Source organism: Priapulus caudatus, unplaced genomic scaffold (genome assembly GCF_000485595.1).
Source record: "Priapulus caudatus unplaced genomic scaffold, Priapulus_caudatus-5.0.1 Scaffold1769, whole genome shotgun sequence".
Classification (NCBI taxonomy): Eukaryota; Metazoa; Priapulida; class Priapulimorpha; order Priapulimorphida; family Priapulidae; genus Priapulus; species Priapulus caudatus.
In genome coordinates this window covers 39,572-51,301 of record NW_014578830.1, presented here as the reverse complement: position 1 = coordinate 51,301, position 11,730 = coordinate 39,572, and the positions used below count along the sequence as shown (strand labels likewise).

Sequence of the window (11,730 nt, the reverse complement as noted above, 5' to 3'; positions counted from 1 at the left end):
GCCGGCAGCTACATATATTCATCGATCAGTCACAGATCTAGTGACATCTTCGTTGATCAGTCACCTCCACCTACATCCCACACTAGCTCGTGGCCGGGGTAGAGCCGGCAGCTACATATATTCATCGATCAGTCACAGGTCTAGCGGATTCTTCATCCATAGTTCATCTTCTTGGATCAGGCTTAAGAAAAAAAGATGTTTGTTTCCGCTAACGAGCTGAAAAAAATTGGACACGGTAGGCAGGCAACTTTTTTTTATCAATTTTTTTTGTATTCTAACAATACTTGTTTTATACTTATAACAGCCCATATAATGACTTCAAAGTCAAATCAATGCATTCACCAATCGATATCACGTTGAGATTTTTTTTATTAAAAAAAAAATTAAATTCTTTTTTTGTTGTTGATCACAATAAAAAGTTTCGACACGGCAGTTTAAAATGGACTCGGTCGGGTTAGCGGAAACAAACGTCTTTTTTTTTAGGCCTCAGTCACCGCCTCCACCTACATCTCTCGCGAAGGCGTGGTCGGGGTAGAGTCGGCAGAAGCGTCCGAGGGTCCAGATCGGGAACACGTTGCGATAACTCGCGTAGTTGATCCCGCACGACCGATTAAACACACCAACAACGTCGTCCGCCGGCCAGTCCCCCGACGGAAGCTGGGAGCGGACGAGGAATCCCACGCCACGTTCGATCGCGCGCGCGTCCGGCCACCGCGCCGCCATGAGCCCGAGCAGCGCCCAGCACGTTTGCGCCACCTGGGGGCGGGCGGCGGCGACGTATCGCCGCTGCTCGCAGCTTTCGAACGCCTCGCCCCAGCCTCCGTCCGCGCGCTGCCGCGAGACGAGGAACTCGCATCCCGCGGCGACCGCGGCGTCGTCATGGCAACGGCCTGCGCTTGTGAGCGCCTCCAGAGCAAACCAGGTCGCGTACGTGAAGCAGACAGCCCAGGCTCCCTCCCAGGATCCGTCCGCGCGCTGCCGCCCGCGCACGTACCCCAGCGCCCCCTGGATGAACGCGTCGACGTCGGCGGGGCGGTGCGCAGGGAAGGCGCGCCGGAAACAAGAGAGCGCCGTCGCGGCCGCCGACGTGCACTCGACGTGCGGGTGATCGATCATAATGTCGCCGAAAACCTCCGACGGGTTCAGCCACTCGAGGGCGCCACTGCCGCGCGTCGTCTCGTAGGTGGCGACACCACCGCCGGGGTTCGCGAACGACAGCAGCGAGTCGGCGGCGGCGCGGAGGCGGTCGTCGTCGACGACGGGAGCGAGGTCGTCGCCGCGGCAATGCTCGCGAAGTTCGAGGAGCGCGCGGAGGGCCTCGGCCGTGCAGTCCGACACGATCCAGCCGCAGTCACGCGTGCTGAACGGGAAGCCACCTAGTGGCGGATGTCGGTAATACTTTTCGCCATCCGGGAGAGCGTCTCGCACCTGCGCACGGCGGAGAGTTCGTTAACATCGTGATCGTCTCAATTAGATGGTAATTAGTTAATTACATAACGTCTCGATTACGTAAAAAAATGTACTTAGTTGATTAATTAAATAATGTAAAAAATGGGTAAAATTCATTATATGGTAGAAGTCGATGTTAACGGAGCAATTGTAAATAAATTTGGAAAAACTGCAAATTAGATCGAAATGTTTTTTTTAAATATCATGTTAAACTTTGATTATTATTACTTTTTATATAACTTTAATTATTATTTTTATCAGTATACATTTTATCATTACTTATAATATTATAATAATTAATTAATAATTAATTCGCACCTGCATGCGTTCGATGAAGGAGCGAGCGCGCCGCAGCGACGGCCGCAGCGACGGCGCCTCCGCCGCGCCCGCCTCACAGAGGGCGCTAGCTGCAAACGCCGTGTCCGCCTCACAGAGGGCGCTAGCTGCAAACGCCGTGTCCCACAGCTGCGAGCCGTTAGTTCCCGTCATCTTCATGCCGTCGACTCCCATCCACAGGTAGTCGTCAACGCGAGACACGTGACGACGGAACGCCGCCGAGTCCGCGCCGTCCACGCTCCACCTGGCGGCGAGGGAACGAACCGCATTTGGCGATCGTTGTGGTTACGCGAGGTTACGCACGTGGAAAACACGCTGGACAGCATTTACGGGGGGGACTATTACCAATAAGGCCATAATAAAAATATTGTTTGTTTGCCCTCACCCGACCGACCTGCCAAAAAAGAGCCAAAAAAAATTTATTGATCTTTCCCACTTTTTGTTTTTTTTTACAAATTGTATCACTGTACATTATACAAATCTGTAGGCAATACATTATATGTACCAAGCAAAACAAACATTCAACATGAAAGGTATCTCCACACAAGCACACCCGAGCATGTAGACACCACGCTAAATTTGTAAAAAAAAAACCTCAAAAAAAGAAGCCTACCTACCTACCCAAACTTTTCAGCCTGGGTCAGGTGAGGGCACACAAAGATTTTTTTAATTGTGGCCTAGTAGGCAAAAAAGAGTATATAAACATTGAGACTTAAAAGTAAAAGCCGGTAGTACATACAATTCGTGTTTATCTACCGTCGTTTTATTATTGAAACGATTCAAGTACCCGTGCACGCCATGGTCACTTGACAGTCGATCATCACTGTATACGACCCTCAATTACCCTGCTTCGTTGCATGAATTATTCGATCAAACCGTAAATGTTTGTTCACAGCGCGACGAGTCATGGGCGCACGTGCAAGCCTCACCTGACAAGCATGTTCAAGACTTTTGATATCGGTCCAATACTGATGTAATTCGTGTACTGGTCTTCAGCACAAATATGCTGGTAGAGCTCTGACAGCGCCATCTAGTGACAGAGAAAACGAAATAGTTGAATGATTCATCGCGACTGACCCAAGCATAGTAAAGTTTCAAAACGATCATTTCTCAAATAAACCGAAACACAAATGTAGAAAAATTGGTCCTGCCTATTTGCAGACTTTTCACTGATTACCCTGACAAAACTATCAACTACAAATTTGTGCGCTCTAAACAGACGAAAAAAAATTCACGGCGAAGTCTACAACATCGCACTCTCCAATACCCTCCAGTCGCGCCGTTTATCCTTTTTCTCTCGAAGTCGCCCTTTCAGACGAGACATGATTCTCAATGTGAGACGCACAGGACTGTAGGCAGGGTTTTTGTACGGGAGGGTGTGATCCAACGAGTATACGGACCTAACGAGGGTAATATGCCCCACCAGAAAATTTTGAAATAGGTTGTCTGAGACTGCATTTCGCGCATTACGAAGGCAGTATGATATGAAAACAGGCAGCCAAAAGCGAACCTCAAAACGTGGGCATTTCTCACATTTTTGAACTTCAAAATGGATTTTTTGGCAAACAGACTATACTTTATGTAACATGTATTTTACAGTTTTAGAGATTAACTAGAAAGGGCAGTTGTCGCCAACTACATGTATACCCCGTGATCTAGTATGAATGAAATATCTTTGAAGTCATCTGCCTGAGATGTGCAAGTATGTTAAAATTGGTTGCCTTAGGGGTTTTGGTACGTGACACACATTCTCCCCAAGATGTATAAGTATACCAAGTTTGGTAGCGCTAGGTCAATTAGGGGCCCGAGTTAGAGAGCGGAAGGGAAATATGATCAAGGTCAAGTTAAAGGTCAAATAAAGGTCGCAGTGACCTGGTTTTGGTATGCTGCGCACCTTCTCCCCAAGATGTGTCAGTATACCAAGTTTGGTAGCGCTAGGTCAATTAGGGGTCGAGTTATAGAGCGAAAGGGAAATTGTCTGCGGCGGCGGCGGCGGCTGGGGAGACATGAAACCATAGTATCCCCGCCAACTTTGTCGCGGGGGATACAACAATCTCAATATCACTATTTAAAAAAAAAAAATTATCAATTCACTTTGTCCACAAAAAAGTGGACCGCCGCAGCCTGTGGGGGGTGCGGGCGCACCCGTCGCACCCCCCTCCCCCTACGGGCCTGACGCCTCACCTTTCGTATCGTGGTGTTGTGGTATGCCTCATACATGTCGATGAGAACATAGCTGCAATCCAGCAGACGGGTGTGCGGAGTGTAGAGGTCACTAGGCGCGCAGTTGTTTCTCTGACTCGGCCAGTCGATGCCTGCATCGCAAATATAACTCGTCATTTATTCCTACATGCTGCGACAAATCAATCAATCAATAAATAAATAAATAAATGTTTCAATCAATCATTAATCATCGATCATGTTTAATCATAAATCAATCAATCAATCGAATCAACCGATCGAAACAATCAATCGAATGTTTGATCAATCATCAATTATCAATCATCAAGCATGTTTCAATGAATGTTTCATTTAATCGTGCGACAGACACTTCTAACTAACCTCGGGATCGATAGAAATCTACTTCGCTTTCTGAGGTAAGTGCATCGAGTTAAAACTTATACGATAACACCCAGCGGCATTTTAACTCTGCTAAGAAATGCTTCTCAATTCTGCTGAGAGAATGCCACAGGGACGTACTGCAGTCACCCAATCGTTACGAATTACACTAATGCACGTAATACGATTATGCAATTACTCATGGGATTACCATCTATAAACAAGTGGTGCATTACGCAATACCCACTGTAACGCTTTATAGATACAATCGAAATATAGAATGTGTCGTATATTTCAAAGAGCGATTAAGCTTTCGAGACGGTGTATGCCTCTCGACAGGCTTCTGTATATATCCTAGTGATTATACAACACGCACGCACGCACGCACCACGCACGCACGCACGCACGCCGCACGCTCGCACGCACGCACGCCCGCACGCCGCCGCACGCACGCACGGCCCGCACGCACGCACGCACGCACGCCGCCCGCACGCACGCACGCACGCCCGCCATGCGACGCACGCACGCACGCACGCGCACGCGCGCCGCCCGCCACGCACGCACGCACGCACGCACGCCGCCCGAATGCACGCACGCACGCCGCACGCACGCACGCACCCGCCACACACACCATATATATGTAGATATATATACAAATGACATATGGAGGCATGGAGCATAGAGCACTTACTTTCGTACGGTTCGTGTACAGTTCCTTTCTAAGTGCTCGGATGAGCTCCGTCTCTGGATGCTGTATGCGCGCCCCATAACAGTAGGCCATCGGAAGGTAGACCTGCATATAATACGCAGAACACGCAAAACATGCATGAACAGTGCAGTTTCATTTATCTCTGCTATACGCTACATCTACTATATACTCTATCTTACTAACCTATACATACTATATACTACTATATACTATATACTATATATACTATTCTATATACACTATTATATACTACTATATACTATATACTACTATCTACTATACTACTACTATAAACTATATACTTCTATCTACTATACACTATTATCTACTATACGCTACAATCTACTATATACTACATCTACTATATTACTATATACTACTATCTACTATACACTACTATCTAATATATACTACACTCTATTATATACTACTATATACTACGTATATACTACTATCTACTATACACTACTATCTTATATACTACTATATACTATATACTATATACTATACACTACTATCTACTATATACTACTCTCTACTATACACTACTATCTTATATACTACTATATACTATATACTACTACTACTATACACTACTATATACTATACACTACTATCTAGCTATATACTGCTACACTACTATCTACTATATCTACTATCTACTATACACTACTACTAATATATACTACTATATATACTACTATCTACTTATATTATTATCTACTTATACTACTATCTACTATATATACTTCTACTATATCACTACTATCCTTATATTATAGGCTACGTATATATACTACTATCTACTATATACTACTATCTACTATATAGTACTATCTACTATACACTACACTCAGACTCTACTATATATACTATACTATCTACTATATACATATATTAAATGGGAGTGTTCACGTGTTCGCGATAGCTCCTGCTCACGACAACCCCCACCTGTCTGCAATGGCACCATAGTTTCGACGGATGTACGGGCAGCCATGTCGGTGCAAGCCACATCTCTGGCAGCAGAGAGTGCATCCCTTCCCAGTGATACACGTTTAGCAGACACAGCCAGAACTTTCCCCACGACGGAATAGCTATACGTGCGAAAAACATACACAATAATGTACAAAACACATAACACATGTCAATATATATACATACGCATACACAGTACACACTATATATATATATAAACCAAAAACTGATACATGTATGTTACAGATTCAATTCAATGTAATGTTAAATAGTAGTATATGTATACGGATTATATAAATGAAGTTGAATAACGAATTAATGAACGGAAGATCCACGCGCAAGCCAACACATGAAGAAAACGAAATACAAGACAACTCTTCAAAACAATCCTTTCGAAAGATATACGGGAAATTCCAGCGTAACTTGATAATTATATCAGGAGTTTATCAATATATTGATAGATCAATTATATCAATCTCAAATATCTCGTCACAAAAGATTTCCCACGCGAAATGAAAGTGTCAATGACACTGTAGCTCACCACAAAAAAGGACACAAATGAGTAAGTAAGAAGAAGTCAGTTTTAATTGAGCAACCATCGACATACATTATAGAAACGATTGCCATCTGTATATCGCAATAATAATTTATAAACCAAAATGAATCACAATTTCTGACCGTAGATGGCACTATACCCGCTTTGTAGCGATGGCGCTTGAAATAAATAGGTTATGCTGCGTTCCGACATGTTTTGTAAATCTTTACTCTAATATAGACGTTTTATCGGTAGAGTGGAGAGGAAATGCCAATTTTGCATTAACGATATTGTCAATGAAATCTTGTAAAACGAACCAGACGAGTGTGACACCACAGACTGTTTGTGTTTATATAATATGCTATATAATTGCCAAACCCTACCTAATTTGCATAACCCCTAGCTCTTATTCATTCACATACCAAAAATGAACAAAATCCGTTGAACCTGAACTGACTAATGGCAATTCCCATTTTTGCCAAAAAATTGCCGTGGCTCGAAAGTACGTCAACTGGCATGCTTCAAAATAGGACGTTCCATATGGGAGCATAGCAGTAACAACTATACCCAATTTCAAACATGTGGGTCAAACGGTTCCTGAGTTATCGTTGACCGAAACCAAATGTTGACGGACGGACGGACAGATGGACGGACGGACGGACATACGACGGACGACGACCCATGGCAATAGCTCAACTTGACGATGTCAAGGTGAGCTAAAAATCAGGACTCTACACCTCAACTAAATAAATACCGTCACGCCCTACAAGTACCTGTAGCGCCACCTAGCGTGTGGCGGAGCTCACGGGCGCGGACGAGGTCCGGGTCGCCCGCGGCAACCCCGAGCAGACGCATCGCGATGTAGTTCATCGTGCATCCGAACACGGTGGGTGGCCCGGCGACGTGCAGCCCCCATCCGCCGTCGGGACACTGCACCGAGCGCAAATACCTATATAGTGACGTCCCGATGATCGATTATAATCGAAAGTCAGTCGTCTGCGGCAATCAACTAAGCCAGCGGTTCTTAACCTGGGGGTCGTGACCCCATGGAGGTCGTTTGGGGTTTTTCCGGGGGTCATGAAGGTGTCATAAATGAAACAAATCCATTTAAATTCTAGATAAATCGGGCTGGTTTTTTGAAAATGTTTGTTTCGGGGTCACGGTACTGACCAATTCAGACTGTCTGAAATGGCCAAAAAGGTTAAGAACCACTGGACTAAGCGCACGATTATGAAAATAAATAATCGATTATCAAAAAAAATTGTATTATAAAAAATACTGTATTATATGATATAGGATGGTATTCAATATCTGGTAGCCGCGATCAATAACATTCACCCGATTATCTTCGATCATCGATCGGTTGGATGCAATCGATGATCGATGACGAAATTCCAAACGATTCTAATCACCACAAATATTTAAGTGAGATCGGAAAGTCCAGCTGTGCTACGTAGGTCACAGAAATAGGGGGTATAAAATGGCCGAGGCACGCTTAGAAAAGTACATGATTAATGTAAACACTCGTGCATTTTTAGTTTTTGCAAAACATCCCAAACGACCACAATCATATTTGTAAATGTTTAAATGTAAACAGAAACGCACCTGTGAATTGAAGTACGATGTTAGTGAAGAGAATTATAGATCAAAAACCTAGAATAGTCCTATCCTACCCATGTTATAAAAGGTCTGTTTATACCCCCTCTTATCTGATCTCAATATGGCGGCGGGGACTTTCCGATTTGGCTTATACCGTAGGATCTCCTTCCTCTGTGGCTCGGCGATGCATGCCGCGCCCGTAAAATGGCAGACGATGATGAGAACTGGCAGGAGAAACAGCGGACCTCCGTAATCCCCCGCCCAGTGGCCGTCCTCCGCTTGAATCGAGCAGTAGAACTCCGCGGCTCGGCGCGCGGCATCAGCGGCGGTCGTCGCCGGAGTCCGGTCGCTGTCGGTGGCGACGCCTAGCGAGTGGCGTTCGAGCGGAGTCTGCGCGCGGTCGGGTTTGTTGTCGTCGTCGTGGTAACGCCACGTCTGGCGGCCGTCGACGCACGTGAGGCGCCAGCGCGAGAGGTCGGTCGCCGGGGGGGTCACGCGCGGGATACCGCGGTTTCGGCGCATCGTGTTCTCGTAGCGATGCATGTTTTCGATTTGAAGTTGTTTGTTGCAGTTCCTTTCTTCTGTTTCTTCTTTATTATGATTCTTCTTCTTTGTTTGTTACCTTCTTCAAGCTGATCCTCTGCTGCTTCTTCTTCTTCTACTCCTCCTTCGCCCCTTTTTTGTATTCTTCTCCTTCTTCTTCTTCTTCTTCTTCTTCTTCTTCTTTTACCGTTTGACGTCTCCTAGTCCTTTAGTTAGTGGACAGGAGCCCTCTGGGACATCCTCAACAAACACTCACCAGTATGTGGCAATCTGCTAGGTTATATATGGCACATTCATGATTCATTCAAAACTAGTCAGACTAGATGTATCCTGCAGACATGTCTATATGTGAGTTCAATGCTGCCGTCAGACCTTGGTGCAAATCATAAGTTACGTGCATTGCACTGTTTGCAGAGAGTATGCCCTAGGTAATATTATAAGTGCCGCAACTTGCCACGGCCTGCGCTAAATCCTTCCCATACCGGTAAGAACCAGCAGGATACCGGTAATTCAGCTGTCACGTGAAGGCGTACCACAACAGCTGATCACAACACGCCAGCCGTCAGGCAACAGTAAACAAACGCGCCGAGATAGCGAAGTCGTATCAGCGAAGGCACTTGTACTACAAACATGCTTATTTTGGTAACTACGGTTACTAATTTATTACGACTGAAGTACTAAGTAGAGATAGCAAAGGGCCACATTGAGTGATTAAGCTAAGGGAGGTAATTTACTAATTACACAAGTAAACACCGCCACAAGCAAAAAATCACTGATCTCTATAATATAATCTGGATAGGGCATTGGCCTATGACAGTGACGCCAGAGCGCCATCTTCCAACCACTCTGTAAAGCTGAATCTGCCGGTCTGTGCCCCACAACATTTCAAATGAAAAATAAGAAAACGCGACTTATTCTATTATTCAAATTAGCATGAAAAAAAACTTTGATCCATACTTAAGAGATTATATAAATATGGATATGTATATAGATACATGTATGGAGCTAAGGGAACGAGAAATACACGAAAAATAATTTTTACGTGAATTTTTACGTGACGTCACGAGTCACGTGCTAGCTAGTCGGAGCCTATCTACCAATATAATATTTTCTTATGTTACCATCGTATGAAAACAAACCTTTGATGATTGAACATGATGAAAATGATGAAACATGAAAGATTATGTTATATATATATATTTATAAGGCATATAGGCAAATATAGCATATAGGTATAGCATATAGCATGCATAGGCCTACATATAATACTAATTACTATATTTAATAATTAATATAGCATATTGCTATAGCCAACCAGGCTGTGTGAATAACGTCAATATACTAGTACTACTAGTAGTAGTACTACTACGGTAGTAATACTACTTACTACTACTAGGCTATTCTATATATATATATGAATCGATAGATGAAAGATTAGATGATAGATAAAACGTTATCTGGGACAGAATTATTCGTCTAAGGTAAATATAGCACATGTCGGTTCAAGGATAGAGAACATTATCCCAATAAACCCAATGTCATTTACATCAATATAAATATAATATTATATCAATATAATAGATTAGGGTTATGGTTAGGGTTAGGGTTAGGGTTAGAATTAGGGTTAGAATTAGGGTTAGGGTTAGGGTTACGCACATTGGTTTTATTTGTAAGGGTTGGATCCTTACACGGTCGGTTCTCCTGGCCGTATGGTAGAATGAAGCACCCCGAGTCGATCCCATGCGGTCCTTATATACGCTGGCAGTCGTGGCCTTGCCTGGCTTGCCGGGAATCCTAGGTTGTAGGCTGAGTGTGAATCCTTGCCGGGTTGGAGAAGCGCCGCCAGTGTCAATGACAGTATCAACCCAAACGGGGGATACCCGAACTAGCCGCACGGGAAAGGACCCATCAACTCCCGGGGGAAGTCCAACAACTCGCAGGGGGAGTTCCAAACAACTCCGCAGGGAAGTTCCAAACAACTCCGCAGGGGAGTCTCACGCCACTCCGCGGGGAGTCTCAGCAAACTTCGGGAGGGGAGTCTCCACAAACCCGGGGGGGGTTACCACAAACTCCGCGGGGAGTTACCACAAACGCGCGGGGCGGAGTTACCACAACGTCCGCGGGGGAGTCTCCACAAACTCCGCGGGGGGAGTTACCACAAACTCCGCGGGGGAGTTACCACAAACTCCGCGGCGGGGGCAGTCTCACAAACTCCGCGGGGGGAGTTTACCACCAACTCCTTGATTGAACCATCACGGTGGTTGTGTACGAAAGAGGAAGACATAGAATCGACAACGGAGATGAATTACTTTATGCATCGATCATTACGACAAACGCGTTTAATCAAAGAAGAACAGATTATAAACACTGTACATAGGTGCGCGATACGGCTCTATAAATATAGGTGGTACTCATGACACAACTTAGAACGTGACACAGTAAGGAGCCGCGCATCAGGCACGGCGATCGAGGATGAGTCGCGATGAAACCAAGCAAAAATCGCGAAGTCGTGACGGGAATCCATCGAAATCTTAACTCAAGTACGCGATATTACTCCGCCAAAAGCCTATAGCTAAAGTCGCGAGTGTCGCAGCTGAATCAGTTTTTGAAACTCGTTAAGACACTAGGGACTTGTAGTGCGTAGGCAATGGTTGCTACAACGCCCCCGTAGATGTGGAATGCTCCGTTGCGTCTGCGGAACGAATCATCAGTAGCCTGGGTTGCCCCTCAGCCAATCTAGCCCCCTCCTGCGTGGAGGTCGACGATGGGAGAGCCAGTCTACAGTGAGTTATCACACGCACCACCCAAAATATTCAATGTTATGGTGTACTAATTTGTTAGCTACATTGCAATTTTACATCATGAGCAACAATACACTTTTTACCAAGTACCATAGCTCCAAGAAACGGTCTGCTAGGTTTAGAAGTAGACAATATTATATATTATGTTATTATACTATAATATATATACATATATAACAATATTAATTATATAATATATATATTATACATGTCCTTGGTCCCGC

The 11,730-nt window shown here is 44.7% G+C and overlaps 1 protein-coding gene across 1 annotated transcript; it reads right to left on the bottom strand.

Annotated features, from left to right (window-relative positions):
* Positions 1-408: 408 nt before the first annotated feature.
* Positions 409-9,605, bottom strand: LOC106817561 (lanosterol synthase-like). The gene is made up of 8 exons (XM_014822235.1): positions 8,317-9,605; positions 7,337-7,512; positions 6,005-6,147; positions 5,055-5,137; positions 3,970-4,117; positions 2,715-2,815; positions 1,768-2,029; positions 409-1,428 (listed from the first exon to the last, which is right to left on the bottom strand). Exons 1-8 carry the CDS (start codon positions 8,703-8,705, stop codon positions 487-489), a joined length of 2,244 nt encoding a protein of 747 aa, XP_014677721.1. The 5' UTR covers positions 8,706-9,605; the 3' UTR covers positions 409-486.
* Positions 9,606-11,730: the final 2,125 nt, after the last annotated feature.

What these genes read in the sequence shown, in the direction of transcription:
- LOC106817561 (XM_014822235.1), bottom strand. Translation starts at nt 8,705, where the DNA reads ATGCATCGCTACGAGAACACGATGCGCCGAAACCGCGGTATCCCGCGC. An exon ending in CACGCTAGGTGGCGCTACAG is followed by an intron (nt 6,148 to 7,336) that starts GTACTTGTAGGG and finishes TCGCACGTATAG; the next exon opens with CTATTCCGTCGTGGGGAAAG. An exon ending in CGAGCACTTAGAAAGGAACT is followed by an intron (nt 4,118 to 5,054) that starts GTACACGAACCG and finishes ATAAATGACGAG; the next exon opens with TTATATTTGCGATGCAGGCA.